Source organism: Pyrgilauda ruficollis, unplaced genomic scaffold (genome assembly GCF_017590135.1).
Source record: "Pyrgilauda ruficollis isolate IOZ18807 unplaced genomic scaffold, ASM1759013v1 scaffold28, whole genome shotgun sequence".
Classification (NCBI taxonomy): Eukaryota; Metazoa; Chordata; class Aves; order Passeriformes; family Passeridae; genus Pyrgilauda; species Pyrgilauda ruficollis.
The window spans coordinates 7,872,011-7,893,509 of NW_024524155.1; the positions used below are offsets into that span (position 1 = coordinate 7,872,011).

At 35.3% G+C, this 21,499-nt stretch overlaps 1 protein-coding gene across 5 annotated transcripts in view; it reads right to left on the reverse strand.

The window, feature by feature from the left end:
* Positions 1-21,499, reverse strand: part of EML5 (EMAP like 5) — a 90,970-nt gene that overhangs the window by 27,253 nt on the left and 42,218 nt on the right. For all 5 annotated transcript variants that reach the window (XM_041471953.1, XM_041471951.1, XM_041471954.1 and 2 more), the window contains exons 14-25: positions 16,416-16,602; positions 14,594-14,699; positions 13,259-13,352; positions 11,325-11,425; positions 9,943-10,145; positions 8,869-8,980; positions 7,785-7,912; positions 5,993-6,134; positions 4,073-4,225; positions 3,122-3,253; positions 1,751-1,839; positions 839-1,015 (exon numbers count right to left, since the gene is read on the reverse strand). In XM_041471953.1, coding sequence (XP_041327887.1) covers positions 839-1,015; positions 1,751-1,839; positions 3,122-3,253; positions 4,073-4,225; positions 5,993-6,134; positions 7,785-7,912; positions 8,869-8,980; positions 9,943-10,145; positions 11,325-11,425; positions 13,259-13,352; positions 14,594-14,699; positions 16,416-16,602 — 1,624 coding nt within the window. The remainder of the gene's footprint in view (positions 1-838; positions 1,016-1,750; positions 1,840-3,121; positions 3,254-4,072; positions 4,226-5,992; positions 6,135-7,784; positions 7,913-8,868; positions 8,981-9,942; positions 10,146-11,324; positions 11,426-13,258; positions 13,353-14,593; positions 14,700-16,415; positions 16,603-21,499) is intronic.

Consider the following 21,499-nt stretch of genomic DNA (forward strand, 5'->3'; position numbering starts at 1 on the left):
GCAAAGATCAAATTTACCCAGTCTGCTAGACAGAACTGAAATAAGTTGCCAGCACAATGACATTCATCTTAACTTCTTCACAGTTCATGCTTCAGCTGTTTAATATTTCATATGATTTTAACACGTGATTTGCCAAGTGCTTCTCCTATAAAAACTTCAGGAAATGTTAACCTTATCTTCATATCAAGCATGAAAGAGTTAGTCTAGAAACATCCCCAGCAATAAACACTTGATCATTTTTTCTAAGTGAGACAATAATCTAACTGAGTTGGAACAAAATTCACATAGAATATTTTGAATCAGTACTTGTGCACTGTAACAATCCTTAGCATGGCAACATTTCAAAATTGAAAGACACATTTTCCACCAAATATACAGGAAAACTATGGGTACTTGAAGAGCAGTAAAAATGTAATGTGCTTCTGGAATGGCTTTTCTATGATGTGTGATTAAATACTATTAAAGGTCTTCGTCTTAGAAAAAAAATTACTAATATTGGACAGAATGAAGGTCCTTAAAATCATGAATGCAATGTAGGTGAAAAAGACATGTTCATTATCTTCCAAAGCACTCTCATTCTTAAAGTTTTTCTTGTTCATTTGCCACAGTCAGCAGCAGGACAATGCCTGATATGCATCTACAGTCTGACCTGGAATGATCATTCTTACTCATTGGAAGTTTAATGCACTGCCAACTGCAATGCAATACCAAATGCTTGCTTTGATCAAAATGAGAAAAATATAAAAGCATTATTTTCTTCTGAGCGAAGAATTTTCACAGTTTTGAAAATGCAGATTTATTAATAAATACTTTCCATAAACAGCTGAAAATTACTTACTTTAGCAGGGTATCGAAACAATTTCACAAATCCAAAATCATCTCCTGTGGCTAATACTTTACTGTCACTAGTGAGGCATGAAGCAGTTACATCTGTGACTTCACCAATTATTGGCCAGATCCCTTCACAGCAAGAGCCCAAAACACTTGTCCATGATGCCCAGCCAATCTTTTCTACCTACAAAAACAACCCATTTGAGACAGAGAGTTCTTCTCAGGCATTTTTCTTCCATATCCGATTTTGAGAAAAAGTCCTTGCACTGAAAGATATATCACATCTAAAAAATAGTATTTTAATATATTAATATATTAATATTTAATATATTAATCACTTATTTTTTACCATTCAAAATTTCATTTGAGACCTGCAATTTTCCCTCAATGAAATTTCAATTCCAACATTTAAAGAAGTACTTTAAAAATTTTTACCTTAGCTGCCCTTTCAGGCTAAAGAAAAAAATTATGTTTTCAAACCATGCCTTTCAATACCATGGAAAATATCATTTGGAAATTACCCATTTTTGCTCTCTGTCCTATGACAATGCTTTATATTTGAGAAAACAAAGCAATTACAATATACTGCTCTTGCCTATATGTATTATGTAAACTGTAATACCTTGTTATATAAAGACAAACATGAGGGTTTCCACAGCAAGATTAAGTAATCTGCAATAAGTTTTCAAAGGTGTTTAGGTACCAGAAGAGACACACAGAAGACTAGTGATATTTTCTTGACTAATCAGCCAAATGTCTATTTTGTAATAGAAGAGAAAAATGTGAAATCCCCTACATATTTTATTATTTTAAAAGTTTAAAATTACAGTTTTATACATCATTCCCTCTTATGTAGTATAGGTGGCTGCATCATAACTCTAATTAGCCAGCAAGTTAAGAAGGCAGTACAATTCCTCACCTCCAAACTCGGAATAGTCTGTTTTTTCCCCCGAGGGGCTTCAAAAAACAACTGCTCTTTAGCACCAGTGTTGACTTGCAAAAGTTTTCCTATAAAACATAGGACATAGATATTGCAAGTTAATGTAGAAGATTCCATTTTACAGAAGGAAAAAATAAAGGTTAGTTTGAATTTTTTATTGCTAACAGCATTGCATCAATTATTTGTTTCTATTGGAAAAAACTGCATACGTAAATAATGGATCTGGAAGCATAGTCTTCTAAAGAGATCTAAGTCCTTTGGCCCCTTAAATCCACAACCCTTTCTCCTCTCTTTGAAAACTGTACTAATGTACTAACTTTTCTCTCCTTATTATGGCTGTCCCATCAGATGGTAGACAAAATGTACTGGGTAATGTACTGATAATTCAAAGTTTGTTTATGATTACTGGCTGTTGATGCATGTGCTTTTGGGATGGAGAAGCACAGATGCTGCCTGGCCACCAGCTGTTCCCAAGCAGGTGACTTCTTTACACATTTATATTACTTCATTTCTGAGGGAAATTCTTACCAGTGTTCCTGTGCTCTTCCTTTTCAAAATCCTCAAAGGAAGCTAACTTACAACACTCCTTCAAAATAAATCAGACTGTTTCAGAAGGGATTATGTAGAGGAATAAGAACATGAACAAATAGATTGCACAATTGCACAGCCTTGCTTTTTAATGAAACAGGACTAAATTTAGTATTTTAATTAATCACATATTAATACCCTGGAACACAGGAAATCCAGTCTGACAAGAATATGTACTCTGAGCTACAGATACAACCACATTGTACAGTATATTGTTAACGGAGTAGAAACACAGAATCATGGAATGTTTGGGGTTGGAAGGGACCTTTGAGACCATCTAGTTCCACCCCCCTGACACGAGACCAGGTTGCTCAGAGTCCCATCCAGCCCGGCCTTGACCACTTCAGGGATGGGGCATCCACAGCCTCTCTGAGCAGCTGTTTCCAGTGCCTCACCACGCTTACAGTAAGAAATGTCTTCCTAGTATCTAATCTAAACATCTCCTCCTTGAGCTTGAGGCCCTTATCCCTTGTTCTGTCACTAACTGCCCTTGTGAAGGCAAATGATAAACAGGAAGGATTTTTTAAAAATCCAAACCAATTTATAGAGACAAACCATTTTACTTCAAATTGCACAACTTCTACATATGTATGTGGCAGTATAAATCATGAGTTTAATATTTATTCAGATGCTGTGAGAGCATATCCATAAGCTGAAGAATCAAATTTGCCAGTGTTACCATAAATCCATACTATCCACGTTCTTTATTAGTCTGTAATGTAATCAGTCTTCCAGTACATTTTTACAATGAATGCTGCTTACCTCTTATGTCCCAGTCCATGTGTGTGATATAGCTGGAGGCTCCCTTGCAGATTCCTACTCTTTTACTGCTCATTACATTGTAAATATCTACAAAGTTGTCGCAGGATGCCACAGCTAAGTACTTCCCAGCCCCTAAAACACATCAGTACAAACATAAAATATCTTCAAAAAATTTTAGTGCTCTGCATATCAAACACAAGTAAATTCTGGAATTTAGCTAGGTGCAACTTTGAATTCTTTGACATCAGCTTGCTAATTTATACATATTCTCCAACAAACTGACTTTCATATCACATAATCAGCATGAAACTTACAACTATAATATCATTGCATTTTCAAACAATAAAAACCATTTGCTGAAGTTTTAAGCACTTATGGTATTCAGAGAATGATAAAGCTTAGGGAATCAGAAAGTAATGTTGCAGGGGAATTGGTATCAGTAATTTGCATGAAATTTTTCCAACAGATGAGTATTTTAACTAAAGTAGGCTGTGCATTTTGAGTACCTAAAATATGAGCTATAATGTTGGAAAAAAGACCTAGCTTCACTTGAGAGTGCTAAGAGGGGAAAAATAAGAAAAAAAATTGCCAGAAGTTTCTGACACATCAGTTTCAAGTATTCTTATTAGATAAGAGTAACATCAGTGATGTGCCAAACTTATGCAGGTCATAAAGAGTAACCCTAGGGAGCTGCTGGATATTCACAATTTCGAACTGGCTGTTGTATTCTGTAGGTTACTATAGGCAAACATAATCCAATAATCTCATCCTCAAACAAGCAACACAGGATATCCCACCACGGTCTTTCAAAATGTTAGTATTAGTTTTACTGACCTATTTTTTACATCTAAAAGTACTACAAATCTTCACTACTTTTATCTCTTAAATGTAATAAGACTTACTTGAACAACCTTGGTATTAAAATTTTCATTTAGAAAAGAAATCACTCACCAGGAGAAAACCTGATTTCTGAAATAACATCTTTTCTGTGCTGGAAAGAGACCAAATCCTCCAGGGTATCTGCATTAACTATCAAAAAACTTCCATCATTGAGACCAACAGCTAATGCTTTTCCATCAGGAGAAAAGCAGCAACATCTGCCTCCTATGAGAAATAAACAAATTGCATTCAGACACATTTACAGTGCATTATCCTTCTTTCAGATCTATTCCATTAGTAAAGGAAAGCTATTCTCATCCTAGAAAACTTCCAAGGAAGTTTTCCAGATGCTGCCAAAATAATTTCCAAGATGTGACAGCATACAAACAGGTTCATGGGCCCAGAATCTTAGAATTTGCATATTAATTGATATCTGTTCTACATTAGTAATCGAGATTAATCACTATTGTCTGTATATTTCTAACTTAATCTCCTTCTTTGTATGTGGTGCTGCCTGTTTGTTACCCTTTGCTCTGATAAGGAGAACACAGCTGGCAAATATCCTCTGGATTCACAGAATTCAGTCATTTGCTATCACAAACAATAAGACACTAAGTAGTAGAATCCCCCCAATAAACATGCCAGCGTTGTTTGAAAAACAGTTTAATTTCCAATTTAAATTTATGTATGGTCAACTTATATTGATTTATTTTCACGCCAGAATTTTCTGTTAACATATATATATTTTACCCTACTATTTGTTCCTCTGATTAGTCTGTAGACAGCAATCCTCTACTTAGATGGTTTCACCACAAGGCTTTGCATTCATTATCCTGTAGTTCCTTTCTCCATTCTCAACTTTTAGTTTAATTGTATTCAGCTGAACACAGATGAGACATGCACACCAAATATATCCTGATTTTTGTCTTGTAATTTACATGAATACTTCACTATGTCTTGGGGAAAATACCTCACTATCACATGTAATTGTCACCCTGCATTCAACAACATCCTGAGCCTTCTGCTCTTTAAGTTACTCCTGACCTACACATTTTTCTCACAGTCACTGTATTTGCCTTTTATCATTAACAAGTACTATTCCAATTCCATTACTCAGTCTCCAGAAGTATAAATCTTGTTCTGTACAGTACACAGGATCTTTTTAAGATTGCCAAAGCATCTCAAAATGTGTCTCATCAACAAATAGTCATCAGAGACTCTTTTTGCCAAAAGTCCTCTTAAACATATTAAAAAATATCGGCTTTAAGACTTGAGCAGAGTTCACCAACTAGAAACTCTTGTTTAATCCCTGCTTATGTGAGCTTGTAACTCTTCTACATTTACTTTGTCAATCTAAATCATCTTCAATTAAGCTTCCCATTATGTTTGAATCAAACTGCATTGCTGAATGCCAAATTCAGATAAAGCCTACTGTATTCCTTTATCTAGCAAAGCATACATAGAATTAGAAGCTTGTCAGGGCCAGTCTCATCTAATCCTGAAAAAATCACCTTATATGATGTCACATAGAACAGATTTTCCATCTGTCAAAAGAGAATTTATTTATATCCTAAACAAGTAAAAATTTTATGATTTCTCTTTTTTTGACATTCCAGATCCTTCAAACATTCACAAAGAAAATGACAACATTTCTTCTAAGATTTCTTCCAAAAATTTCTAGAGTCAAAGTCTCAAAAATGTCTTGCAATATTATAAGCAACATAGCATTTGTGCAATTGACTCAACTTTTATTGTTAATTCACTGACTTAAATAAGTTACAATTGCAAATAATCTTCAGAACAGCACTACACAGACCTTTTTATGCAGATTCATTAGCTTAAGGGCTACATAACTCCTGAACGTAGCATAAATAAAATAATTTGAGCAAAGAAAGGAATTTATTCTGCTTTCAAGTCCTGCTTTCAAAGGATTCATAAAGCTTCTAAATGTCAATTGCATCAGTAAATATTTTTTCATACTAAGCATCTTACCCTTTTTCAATTTGCGAACAGCTAACATACAATGGCTAGGAGATAAATCCCATATTCTTAAGGTTTTGTCATCACTTACAGTGGCACATATAGGTAAGTGAGGATGAGTAGCTAGACCCCAAACTTCCCCCTCCATGTGACCCTGAAAAAACACAATGAATTGGATTTCTTTTTATTTTAAATTGAAATATGAAATAATACATTTATTAAAGTAAAAAAAAAAAAAAAAAGAGAGAGAGAAAGAATATGCATTATTTACAGGATAATAAATATCTGAATAAAAACACAGAAGGCATCTGCTACTTGTGCGAAATTATAGTAATTTGTACGACAGAAAGCTTTTGCAAAATAATCCTCACACAGGTGTATGCCAGTGGCATGGGCAGTGGGACGGAGCGCACCCTCAGCACGTGTGCAGGTGGCACCACACTGAGTGGTGCCCACAGGCTGCAGGGAGGCATCCCATCCACAGGGACAGGGCAGGTGCACCCATGCAATGAACATCAGCCAGGCCAAGTGCAAGGTCCTGCATGTGGGTCAGAGCAATCCCAAGCACAAACACAGGCTGGGCAGAGAATGGACTTAAAGCAGCCCTGATGAGAACTTTGAGGATTTGGTGGACAACAAACTGGACATGGCACTGTGCACCTGCAACCCAGAAAGCAAACTGGGCTGCATCAAAAGAAACGTGAGCAGCAGCTCAAGGGAGGTGATTCTGCCCCTCTATTCCACTCTGGTCAGACTCCAGCACTGTGTCTGTCTCTGGAGTCCTCAGCACAGGAAAACATGGATCTGTTGGAATGGGTCCAGAAGAGGACCACAGAAAGGGACAAAGGGCTGGAGCACCTCTCCTCTGAAGGAAATCAGGCTGAGAGAGGAGGGGGTGCTCAGTCCAGAGAAGAGAAGGCTTCAGGGAGGTCTTGTTGCAGCCTCTTAAAGGGAACTTATGAGAAATACAGGAACACTTTTTAGTAAGGCTTATAGTGACAGGACAAGGGGTAATGGGTTTAAAGTAGAAGACGGTAGATTCAGACTAGATAGAAGAAACAAATTTTTTATGACAAGGGCAGTAAAACTGGGACAGCTTGCCCAGACATGTTGCAGATGCCCAATCCCCAGAAACATCCAAGGTCAGACTGGATGGGGCTCTGAACAATCTGATCTGTTGAAGATGTACTTACTGCAGGGAGTTTGGACAAGATGACCTTTAAAAGTCCCTTCCAACAAAAACTATTCTGTGAACTAGGGTTTTTTTCTTTACCTTAGGTTCTGATATTTTCTTTTAAAAATTACAGTTCTTTATGTATTGCACTGGCCACTCAGAAAGGAGAGAGTCCAGAGATTTTACTTAAATATGAAAGAAAATACTATGTCGATGCAATGTAAAAATCTGTTTAGTAGTCAAACTTAAAACAATGCAGTTGCTTGGTATGGCAAAATTTTTTACATAATTACAAGTAAAATCTCAAAACAAATGACAACTTTTATTTAGCACTCAAGGGAAGTTAATAAGGAATTTGGAGGAGGATCCACTATTTCAGACACTTCTTATTTTTTTCAAAACAGATCTATGATCTTGGTCTGTTTGGAAGGGTAAACTCATTGACCAAACTAGTTATGAAATTCTATATCCTATCTTGCTCATTGAGTCATAATGGTCTACTCTAACTAAAAGTGATAATAACTCACTAACTTCATTAGTAGTTAAAGTGCTTCTTATTGCACAAGTCTCCACTTGAGAAATAAAATCATGTTAGTGGTGTGACATATTTGACTGCTATTTAACACATACCTGAACCAGCAGAGTTATTGGTCCACTTTTATCCACCTCCAATATTTCACCATTCTTTGTGCCCACTAGAATATGACCATGTCCTAACGATATGGCACGTATAGAAGGATTATCTTCTAAGAGGAGACCTAGAACATGAAAATGTTAGAAGACAGAATTCTCAAGCATGCCTTAAAGAGGATTTTTCACACTTTGGCACATTACAGTCTCACTGTAGAAAAATCTACTCTCTTACTGTAGAAAACATTCCTGCACGACACAACATGTCTGGATTCATTTGTGAGGATTCAGCAATACATCAAGAAGTTCAATAGGCCTGCATGTTAGTTATCAACTATAACACTATATTGCTACCAATTATGGTACCTCCAATTCTAGCTTTAGCTAAACACGCTATGAGAACGAGACACTCTGGAGTACAATGTTTTCATTAATGAGTATTTACATCCATCATGTTTGAAAACCAAATCATGTACTTTAGAACACAGCAAACATCATTTTAAGGAAAAGGGATGGAAGAGAAAAAACTATCCAGAATTAAAATACAGGGAACTGTAAATTAGCATTAAGATCAAGAATAAGTGGTAGAAAAAGGAAAAATAGGAATGAAAATGTTCTCTAATTGTTTCAAAAGACATATGCATTTACAGAAAATTAACTACTAATACCTTACAAAACTAACCACAATTCTGAATTCCTTCCCTTCTCCAAAACAAAAAAAGATCAGGTAAGATACTTCATGATCAGAAATAAAAGAGGATTTTTGCTTGCCACTTTAATAAAAACAAAACAAAGCAAGAAAACACCTGGATGATAAGAAACTTAGAGCTAGATCAACTAATTTGGGCTGATTGTAAACTAAATATTATGACCTGCACCCACCACATGTGCAAACGGACCCTACAACACACAACTCCAGCTCCAATAGAAAAATTATTAAAAACCAATAAAGCTTAAAAAAAATTACTTTAGTATTCATTATGTCAAATGTGGATTCCCTCTTACTGTGGAAAGCAATTTCACAAAGATTTCTAAAGAAAGTACTTTAAAAATAGAACAAAACATAGGATAAAGTCTGTGTTACCTTTGGATCCAGGAGCCAGAGCAGCCCTTTTGATGGCATAGGTTTTGAGACAGCGTTCAAAGGTATCGTCCCAGAGAGCCACCACCCCATCCTTTCCTCCAGTGACAAATCCCTGGAAAAGAAATAAAGATCACTATTTATAACTGATTATTATATTTCCTTAACTCTTCACTGATTTCTGCCACTACTGAAAATGGACTATATACAACACTGTAATGCACAGAACTACAGATGTTAGAGATGAAAAGAACAGGAGCAACAGAATGAGTGATTTCTCCTCCTGATGAAGGCAGCACAGATTTAGAAGTTCTAACTTATATGCTTCTACCATTCTAGAAAAATAAGAACCAACATATTATAGTGTTTTTCCTTGATGTTTAGCCTCCATATTCCTTTGGCATATCTTCTCATTACTCAAAACAAGACTTAGTACTGCAAAAATTTGATTAGGGCTTATATTTTTTAAATATATGTGCATTTGTGCCATTCTGTCTTTAAAAATGACACGCAGGTATTTAAAGAAGCAACAGGTATGATTAATACTGAAATCATTAGTTCTTTCCCTTGGAGCACTCAGTTCTTGTAATATGAATAACACATGTTGTTCAATGCTACTTTTCCAAAGTGCGTATGGGAGGTGGAGTGACTTGGTCTAACACAGCAAAACACCAACATATACATAACATTAAAGACAAAAACAATCTAACTGGAACACTCATGTTTAAAGGCTTTCCTGAGCTAAAAAGAAGCCAAGAATCTGGAGAAAGTACTTAATGATTTACAGACTGAATTTATCTATTGGTAGACAGTAATTACACTACAAAATAGTACAAGTATGATCTTCCTCTCTCACAAGCTCACATATTCCATTGAACATACTGATGCTTAAATCAATTCCTGTTATTTCTATTTTGCTATTTTGCACTAATGCATAAAACACTACTTTGAATCCAGACCCACGAGACTTTTCTGTAATGAAAATAAGGACATGGATTCCTGAGTCTGGGAAAGGTTTGGCTTTATCATAGACTTTTTTTGTCCAGACATAAAAAAAGCAATGAGCAGTTTATTTACTTTTTCCAATGCGTGCATGCTGAACACAGGACCATCATGTGCTTTGACAGTTTTTATGAGAAACACATCTCTCCAAATACACACATCCCCCGTGGAGGTTCCAGAGAACGCCATCTCTTCTGTCCAGCCATACACTGCACACATCATTGTGTCAGTTCTTCCCAATGCACCTATGCAGCCCTTTCTCCCAATTAGTCCTCCTCCTGGTTCAGACCAAAAACAAGTCATTAGACATCTGCTTGGAACTATAGTACAAGAACTATATAACCATACCCAGAGCAACAAGTCCTTTTCTTTTAGTCCACCCATGCTCCCCAAAAAAATGAGTTTGAGATTTCACAAAATAAATTTTCTTATCTGTCAACTTTCACTACAATGAAAACCAAAACCAACCAACCAACAAAACAAAACCCAAAAGACCCAACCTTACTTTTAACTTAGCTACTTTTCTTTCTTCAAAATAATATCTCCAAGATTTTATCATAGTTAAGATTTCTTTCTAAAGACTTTTTAGTAGCTCTTTTAGTAAATATTCTGAGACACTTTTTTCTTTATATAGATAGCATGCTCAATTGTGGAAATTAATAATTTACATAGACATCAACACCTTGCTCTCAGGCCATCTTGGTTAATTTCTGTTGGAGCTAGAACTGAGAAAAACAGCGTAATTTTTTTCACGACACAGTTTTCTCTACACAATTAATCTTTATCAGGACTCGTGTGAGTTCAAGTACATAAATTCAGCTTGAATAATTAGAACATTCTTAGCAGATAAACTAGTCTTCTGTAGCACATGTGTCTTTATATACGAATTGAGGTGTGAAACAATCACATTCACACAAATATCAGGGAATGGGTTTTTCACAGTTCAAAATTTCTCAAGCAGAATTAACCTTGGTTTTTAATTCTCAAGATCAATAGAGGTATCTAGAAAAAGAGCTCTCAACTGGCAGATGTGTCCTCTTCAAGTACTTTGTCTGAATTTTGTATGCATATTTTTATAACCTTAATATTATTTATACCTTAATATTATTTATGCCTTTTTACAGCACATGTGCTGTAAAGATTCTTCTTCCAAAAACTGTTCTATGATTTTTGAGCAGCACCGTAAAATTTTCATATTATTACTAGATATAAAAACAGACATTAGAAAATGGAGAGTCTTTTCTTCTTATGTAGCTCTAGCTCCATGGCAGATTGATCTTTAGAAAGAATTTCCACTACTGCCATAATACCAATTAACATTATTACTGCTAGGGCAACACTAACTAAGAGACAGACAAAGAAAACACTTGCATTTCATGCATGAAGCATACAGTAAGAGATGCAATAGTTATACTGTCAGTAACAGAATATGCTCTAATTCTGAAAAGTGTTCTTACCTGCTCTCCGCCAGAATTTCATGTGTTTAATTCCAACTGTAATCAATTTATCAGGCATATAAGGATTAATCTTAACAACAAAAATCTTATCTTTGCTTCCCCTGAAATGCAAAGCAAAATAATGCAAATACAAGTGTAATTCTTAATATTTTTAAATAGGGTTGGGAGAGGTTTTTTTGGTTTATTTTTATGTATACCTGCTCTATCTTGCTAACATTTACTTTCAAATCAGTACTAACAGTTTATAATGAGGAAGGAGAAAACTAAAGAAGCAACATACTGAGTCCTGTTCTATTTTCATTATTTTCAGTTTCCAAGGCAGGTTAGTAATTATGTTACTTCAAAGAGGCACAAGGAGGCATTTTCTTTGCAAAAGAAAACGTACTTGCATTAAGTTTGGGTATTTGGCATTTAGATCTTTGACAGGTCATAATGACACTTAAAGGAGTAAAGTAAATAATCTTATTTGAAGTTTGCTTATATGGAAAGCAAACTGCCATTGTCATTCACCATTTAGCTGATTTTTCTGGTTTTGTTAGAAAAAAATTATGCTGCTATTACATCTTTGATGGAAATTACAGTTGGTTCTAAAAACATTAAAACCTCTTGTGTTTTAGATTTCTTACACTTCTTCTATAAAACTAATGCTTTGCTTCAGTCCTACAGTTTGAAAAACCAGCTTTCAACTATGTTTGCCATCTATGCAAAGAAATCCTTATAAACTGTTTTACTTTACTTAAAATGCAGAAGAGCCCCCAATCCCTAATTTTTGCTCCTTGTTCAAAAGTGGCAATAATCTTTTATTTTCTGTCCTTTCACACCACTAGATGAACTAATGGCTGAATGCATGAAACAGTTTCTTTCCAAACTCACAGTCATCTTCAAAGTAGATACTGATCTCAAAAATTCCAATAAATTCCTTTGATTTGTGGGTGGGGGAAATAAAAAAAAAATTAGGAGAAAACCAGATAAATGTCTTCAGAGAAGCCAAGGTAACTGGCTTCTGACAAGCAACTGGGAACAGAGTACCCTTCTTTATCTACATCATCTATTCAGAATTTTTGTTCCTTAGTGGATAAGAAATTCAACACGTGTTTAAAAATAAAATGAGATTCAATTAAATTAAAGAGCAATAATGGATGAAAGGGAAGCTGACACTTTTCAAATTATACTGCAGAGAGTAATAAATCTTTTTAAAATCTACCTAGAACAATGTTTAGAGTATAAGCACTGAATCCAGACAGAATGGGACAAAACCCACTCACACTACTGCTCTATTTAAAGCAATAGATCCTTAGGGGGGAAAAAAAAGTCAAAGGTTTAAACAACATTACTCAAAATTAGAAATAGGATTCTATCTTGTAGATTAAAACAACTTAATAAACATATAATAAATTATCTGTGCAGACACAAAGAAACTTTTGAAATATTTAACCTTTGTATGTTACTTAGACCATTTTCCTGTTCAAAGCAGAGCTGACTTCAAAGTTAGATCAGTCTGGTAACTCAGAAAGGAAAAGGAAAGAAGACTGGAGAAAAAAGAACTGTGCAAAACAACTGCAAATAACTATTCCAAGAAAGGTGTGACTTCTGATGCAAAAGATCTGAATATACCATATATCCCCATCTTTAGGAGGGCAAACACAAGTGCATGGAGTTTTAAAGAAAATATTACAGAACACAGCAATGTCTTCTGTGCCATCTTTCTTCACCAGTTGAGCAGTCACTGCCGTAGTTCTCGTTGACTATCAGACCTTCATTTACTTCTTCAACAGAAAGTTTTTAACATGACATAAATGTAATTGTCTGCATCACTCATGTAACAAAAAACGCTGATTTATTAGAGAACTCTTATTCTTTAATTAATATATTTTTCTTACTGACATCTGACAGTAAATCTAGGCATAGATTTTAAAACATAGTTAAATTCCTACCTTACTGCTGAAAGCTTTTCTCCTTTCTTCCAATCCCAGAGTACAATAGTGTGATTATCATCTATTCCAACAGAAGCCAATCGTTTCCCATCCGCTAGAATAATACATTTATTATTAAGAGAGTAGATGGATAACTATGTTGCAATAATAAGAAACCATATTAAAAATATTATAACTTCACAAATATAATAAGAATTTACAAACAAGCAAATAAGCACATGATGTTTTAGAGGCATATTATTCATCCATTTGCTTTTAAACTTGGATGAAGTGTAGCACTTTAAAATATTCTGTCTCAAATTTGAACTTAGATGCTCTCTGTTCATATTAAATCCCTTGTTCAGTTAGCTGCTGACCTAGTTGCACAAAAACATTCACTTCAGGTTGTTCTTGTGAAAATTTTATGTTCATTTGGAAAATCTCTGTTTATTTCTGAACAGGAAAGTACTGAAGCCATACCATGAAATTCTAGAAATGCCCTTAAACTTAGCAGTACTATGAAGTCTTGGAAAAGTTTTGACATATATTCCAAATTAACCTTCAATAAACAAATTGTGCTCTCTCAAGATGACTTTTTGACATGTATCTATTTTTGGAATTGCTATATATCCATACCAGAATTTGAGAAATGAGATTCATATCTTGAAAAAGGAGAAATCAAAGTAAGAGACATCAAAAACCTCAAACCATTCATCTTTGTGATTACACATCGTCATTGTGAGTTCAGAGATTTTATTCAGGAAATCCAAACAGTTAAAGAATGAATAGAAGCTAGTGGAGCAGAGGAAATTTAATATTGGTACAGTAATTCAATGTAGGGGGTGCAAAAATCTCAAGGGATTTAACTGATAGCCTTATGTTATAGTTTAAGGTGGAGAGAGAGCCTGTGTCTCTGAACAGAACTCCCTGACTGGACTTCCTGAATCTATCAGTGTGCTACCAACATGGCTTTCAGGATTTCATCTAAAAAAGAAAAAATTGCACACCCGATCAATTTGCTCAGAAAAGCTTCTTACACAGCTGTAAGCAGACACAACACTCCAGATCTCTGCACCTGCCTCGTACAACCAAAAGAAATTCAGAAGTGCTTAGCTGTTAAAGAGGACAGTAGCTGTTCTTGCATTTTCCATGTGCAAGACTCCAAAGAGGTCTTTCCAATGAATGTTTATTATAAGACAGTGCCTCTCATTTGACATTGAACAATGGAGAATATTTTTAATACAAAATTTGCAGTGTAAAGGAACCCCCAGTTTCTTGGTAGAACTGATTATCTTGTATTTTCACACAGAAAAGGAAAAGTGCAAATAAATAAATAAATAAATAAATACTTATTACCTGAAAAATCAACAGCACAAACACCATACTGGTGATAGCCCTTTAATACTGAGAGTGGCTTTATTGTTTCTGTATCCCAAATGTGTATTGAGGAGTCTCGACCAACCTGAAAGTATACATATTCATAGCCATTTTTTTTCATTTCTCAGTTATTTTACACAGTTGTTTAAAAAGTATTAAGAATATTTCAAAAAATATTTGAAAAAAAATTACAGTGATAGAATTTTCCTAGTATTACTGTTGGCTGGCTAGCAGAATATTATTCCTTTTGCTGCTTCCCAAAGACCATTTCCCAGCTGACTTAGACACATTAATCACAATTAACTAAAGTCCTCCTGTGGGGGGGAGAAAAAAAGCCCTTCATTGATTGGAGTGTAGCATATTTATTCCATCAATTTTTCATCAATCATTCCCTGTCTAAAAATAAAAGGTTATTTTTATTGCTAGTATGTCAGCTTGTCTACGTTTCAGAAATCAAGGTGACTTCTGCTACTCTGGTGTCATTACAAGGCAGATTCTAACTGATACCTGTGGCACTAAAATGCATTAGTGTAGGCAACAAATCTGGTAAGAAATGCAATATAACTTATTCTTTTCAACTATTTACAAAAGCACTATTAGTCAGCACTTAAAAGATTATTTGCTATTCCAAGGGTTTTGCACCACACTGCACAAATAAAAAGGCTGCAAAACCAGAACAAAACTCCCTTGCATTTAAGGCTCAGAAAAACTAGGATCTATTTCTGGTTTTGTCACAAACCTAACATGAAATATTCATAGCTTTTCAGAACATCCACTGTCAGGAAGATCTGAACCAGGGTGGTATGAGGAATTTGAATACTGCATTATCTAGTTTCTTCATGTAGCATAGTATACAACAACATGCAATGTGTATGTATAAAACAGTATATAATGCAGTTTATCTTTCTGCTGATACCATACATTATTGTAAATTCAGGGACATTTTTATTCATAGCCTTTACTACTCCAAAATTGAATCAACCCAATTCTTATATTTAGGGCTAATTTCTTAACTGACCTACAGAGTTATGTTAATCTCAACATTTTTATAGAAATCAAGAGCATAATAAACACAAGTTTATTTCTATTAATTCAGTTCATATGTTTTTCAATTTATTATACAATAATGAGCAAAAATGCTAACAATTATAAGCATGAATAAAAAACCATGAAACATCAGCTCAAACCTTCAAGTCCTAGTGTACAAGTATTTACCACAAGATTTGGCTGTTTGGAAACATGAGTGAAAATAATTTATCTAAAATAACTGTATGGCAAAAGATAAAATTAACTATTATTAGTATTATAAAATGAACTCGAGCAACATACATCCCTTTGTTGTATGCATAATCAGTACACAGTTTGTGTAAAGGTGATAATGAAAAACATAATGTATTAAAATGGGATGCCAGACTGTAACAACAACTGCTCACTTCATACTGCAAAACAGTAAATGAATGCAATGCTAATATAGCTAACGTCATAAACAAGATGTTAAAAAAATATATTTTATCTGAACATTTCCTCCACCTGTTATCAAGAAGCTGCAACATAATGCTGAATAAAAAAATATTACTCTATTCTTAATGATGTTCAGAAAAACTACGGAGTATATACTCTTACCATAATATAAATAACTGTAAAAACCACTTCTGGGTCAGTTTTTTACCACTATTCCATCTGCAACAAAAATGCAGTCCTTCATCTGAGTAAATGTAGTCTGGACGCTCTTCCCCCAAGACCTTTCTAAATTCAGTAGTAACAACTTCAGATTGTTATTGCAGATAAACATGAATCCTACCTGGCCAGTTGCCACGTAGTCCTTTAAGGGATGGATAGCAAGGCAAAGGATGTCATCATCGTGACCCAGATAGAAGCGCTGCGTGTTCTGCTGGCGGTTGTACACCACTCCCACTGCCGCCACGTGGTACACGATTTCACCCGTCTGCGTGTAAAAGAGATTGCTTCGGCAGTCGTAGCCTCTGTAACTAAGTCAACAAAAGAGGTTTGCTCACCAAAGCCATAAACATGTACACTGAAACTGAGATAAAGTTATGCTGATTAATTTTGTGTGTGTAAAACTCACGTTACTTACCGATTACAATTTTAAAATTATGACTATACTTTCTCATTCTTAAAGGAACATCAATTTATCCATCTAATTTATTACTCAGACATCAGTACTATGAGCAATAGTTATAAGTGGCACTTAATTGTTACTTTCCACAGCTAGTTTAGAAGAGAAAGCAATAGCTAGTCATTTTTTCACATGGAGAAGTTGAGCATGCAACATGTAGTTTAAAAAAGTAGAAAATGTCCAAAGTATTATTTTTGGCTATTTCCTACTGCTCAAAAATCAGGAAGCAAAACATGACAGTTTCTGGAAACTTGATAACAGAAAATAAATGCTTTTTTTTATATATAGAACAGTTTCTTTTTTTTGAAGGAAAACCTGTCTGCTTTCTTAGTGATACAGGAGCTGGCATGAGTAGGCCAATTCCCAGCTAAGGTCTGTATACACTATCTCAGCACACTCATTTCTTCCTAGGTGTGACTAAGATCATGAAGTTACATCCATCCTTCCTTATGTACACAGTGCAACCATAGGCACTGGGGAAGTAATGAATCTGTAAGGCAGCTGACCAACTTCAGTTTAATGAATATTCCAAACACCATGAATCCATGTTTGTAAACACTAGATCTGTGCAACAACAGAGCACATACTTGGAACAGATTTTAATATGATGTATTTCAGTTGGCTCACCTACATTACACACAATGGTATTTATGTCATTTTATGGGATTAGAGAAAAATTACTAAGGTCACCACACAAAGTTCTTAAACAGATCAGCAGGTAGTCCAGGTCCACTGCTGCCCAGAAGAAGAATATTGTGTTTCATGAACCTGTATCTCAAACTTTTGGATGATGAAATTCCTCCCTGCCCAGTTCTAACCTGTCCAGGTCCCTCCAGATGGCAGCACAGCCATTGGGTCTGCCAGCCTCTCCTCCCAGCTTTGTAGTGTCTGCCATACTGTGAAGTCCAAAGCTGGGTCTCTCACAAAAAAAAAGAGATGTGAACTTCTTAAACCAGCAAAAATTGTGATAGCACAGAAATAAAACTTTTAAATAAGGCTCCCTTCAGCTCACTGTTTAGATTGGTGCTCTCAGGCAGATTCTTAATTTCAGATTTGGTCCTCGTCCAGCAACTTTTCAGTGTCTCCTGAGTTACTGTCCCTTCAAGGTCTCTAGCTATGTCTGCTCCCTGCTCTTCTCTAAGTGACCAACAATTTAGACTCACAATACAACTGCAGGCTCTTCAGCCCTGTTTTGCTCTCCCTCCCCCTGCATCCTTCACTAACTGCCTTCCCCTGCAGCAGCACGTGCAGATGTCTGGAAGCTGATTTCTGCCTAACCCAGAGTGCTGTCTGCTTGCAGCCTTCTCAGAGGTACAGCCACTAGGTTTTTAAGGAACAGAATATACAATGACATACAGTAACTATGAAGAAAGGAAACAAAAATAACCTGTCACAGTATGTGATACATACAAATGGTGAACATCACCATTTTAAGTACGTGACAACACTCAGTGAGGGGTAGGGATTATAAAGGCAGGCACAGTGCCAAAGAAGATACCTGAACCTATTGTTGCTCAGACATCATTTTCCTGTGCTTCACTCTGCACTGTACTCTGCTAAACACATTGGATTTTCTTTGCAAGCACAAAGTAATTAAAAAAAAAAAAAAAGACAAATATTCACCCTAAAGGAGAACATTAAAAACACAAACAAACAAAAACCAATGTCTGTGAAAACACACATGCTGAAAGAAATACTGGACATTGAGGAATTTCTTGTAAGTTTAGCAGTCACCTACAAAAGGTGTAAAGACACCAAAAGGGCTTCAGGTCCTCCTACACACAACCCAGAAACTCAGAATTTTCCCAGATCATCAGAACAATTGCCTATATACCATTAATTAAACCTAGGGAAACTGAGTACATTAATGCCATGTATCACAGGACTGCTCAAAATATCCAAAATGTATCTAGGATGCAGAAAACTAGTTCTTATTACTCATAACTTCTTGTGACAGAAGTTAATTTTAGTTAATTTCCTCTTGTTATTACAAAAATTAGTACAATCAATTGCTTACAATTAAAATACAACATATTTTACCAAAATATCAAGCAGTGCCAACAAAGACTCTTTGTCACCAAATTAAACACATTTGGTCTTTCCCACATGCCAGTTTAATAACTCCTTGACAATACAGGTACTTTTCACCAGAGTGAAAGTGATGGGCCTAGGTTAAACAGCAATGAAAAGAAGCATATTTCAATGCAGATCATTCCCTAAGAATATTCTACACTGTTCCAAAATACTTACATCTCCATATTACTAAACCAATTTAGAACTGAGATTACTAGCTGATCTCTGAGAAAGCATTAGGAGAAATAACTTATTCACATGCAGAAAACAAGCCAAAGAAATTTCCAAGGCATCTTTATTAGCAACTATAAATTAAATAATAATGAAAGCAAGTTCTGTATTGTAGTAACTGGATAATATATAACAAGGCACAATAAAAATAAGACTGCATTCTGCCATAGTTAATTATCCAGGACTGATTCAAGTTAATGTGGCAGTAACTATGAGAAGAAGATGTAGCTTCCTAAGTGCTACAGAGGGAAAAGAAATTGCCATTACCAAAGTCATGAATAGCAGAGGCTGCATTCAATTTGAGATTAAGACATGTAAACATAGATGTTCACATGCCTGTTAGATACATGAACTCCTACATTTTAATCTACACTGTTGTAGTCAACAGTCAGTTGAACCTGCAGGGCTGCTCAGCTGGCCAACCATCAGCATTGCATTTTACCTGAGCCAAATTACTCCTTATGCTCCACTGAATCTCCAATGACTGGGATGAAAGGTTAGATATACACATAAAACCATTTCCTTTTGGGCACATCTCTGTGAACTCTGTAACCTGAAGCTGAACCCCACCCACATTTGCAAGTTACACATCTATATCCAGCTAACAGGCAACTTCACAAGTACTGTCCTCTCTGGGAAAAGAGACAATGTCCATTGCTTGTCTAATGCTATAAGAGTTTAAAAATTTGCATGTTACTTTTCAAAATATATGTGGGAAGCTTCCACATGTAGTCCAATCCTCCCCCAAAATCTCTACAAGAACCAAATGTCAAAACAAACATGACTGAGAACAGAGTCTTTAATACAAAGATGGAGACTCAATTTTTTTAAAAAAATATTCTGCATAGCAGTGGTTTTCTCAAGAGAACCCACTCACAGGCTATTCCCTTCAGATGATATTTTCACGTATTTGTAGGAATCCATGCAAGATGTTATAAGGCTCTCCTTAAGAGCATTCCCATGTCATCTTGAAACTGCTACCTAATTTGATCTTATGGTAAGGTTAGTTTATTGAATATCGTGAAATTCAAACTAGATTGTGTTTAAATACTTTGAATATTGAAACATATTTCTATGATTCTATGAATATTCAAAAATATTTAAAAAAAAAACATTCTTGTGAAATCAACAGCATAGCTCTGAGAGAATATGAGACATGAGTATTAGATGTGCATCCTTATTTCCTGCCAGCAAAAAGAAAGCATAATAAGCATTGAGTCCAAGAAAAAAGTTCTTCTGAATAGTTCATGTTTCTGAACCACCACCCTGCCAAATACATGGCAGAATTAAAATGCAGGAATAATCAAAAAGAGGCTAAATTTGTACACCAATTTAACAAAGTGTTTCTGATCATGACTGAATCAGCTGTCTTAGAGAAAGACACAATGGCACCTCTTAATAGAAGTTCTTTCCTCATCCATGTTAGTCAGAAGCTGGCTCATGTACTCTGAATTTTATTCTCTTCCAAAACAGGAAGTAACCAGAGGCTTAAGAGATTTCTTACAGGTTATCAAGAGATTTCTAAAAGTCCGTCTTTCACAGCAGTTGACAAATTCAAAACACAACACCAACAAGCTCAAAAACAAAGAAAAGAGAAAGAGCTTCTGATTCCCCTAATTAAAAAAAAACCCAAAACACCACTTCTTACATTTTCAAGGAACATCCAAGACATTTCCATTGCAGCTAAAGAAAGATGAAGCAAAGCAGACTTCCTGAATCAGAGAATATGCCTATTACTCACTTGGATGTGGGTCACTTTAAAGTTAACAGCCTGGACATTGAGAAAAATCTGTTGTTCAGCATGGATTCTTCATTAGTTTTCTTGATGCCCATAGGGTAACCAGACAGAACTCAACAGGACATTCTACTTCTGGTCATTCCTGGATATTCTGGTCAAGCTTCACTTCTGTTTTGAAGGAAATAACAATATACCAAAGATCCAGGGCCCTTGCTTGTGCTACATCTTCTTCAGGATCATTTGGTTTTATTCTTAGACCAACTTTTAAAGACTACATACAGCAGCTACCCACCTTAGTGCATTCTCTATACAGATATAAAAATCTTCAACTGAGAATTCGGGAGCACCAAAAAGAGAAATAAAAAACCCCAGCTCTGTACCAAGCTTCCCAGTTGTCATTATTTCCAAAGCTACTACTCAGACTATGTCTTCTGCAGACAAAATTGCTGATTGGAATATTAACTACTCTTAGCCAATTAATTTATTAAGCATTCCATGTGGAGCCCTACTAAAATTGTTTGAGTGCCATTGTAAGTACAGACAGTTATCAGTAACTTCTCCCTGCATTTAGTTATATCTGAGAAGAAGCTGTATTCCTGCAAAAAGGTATCTTTTGAAAGGAAAACTTGATTTGCAACATCATACTTGAATAAAGGCTTTGGTTTTGCTTTACATCAAGAGAATTTATATTTCTGATCATTATTCT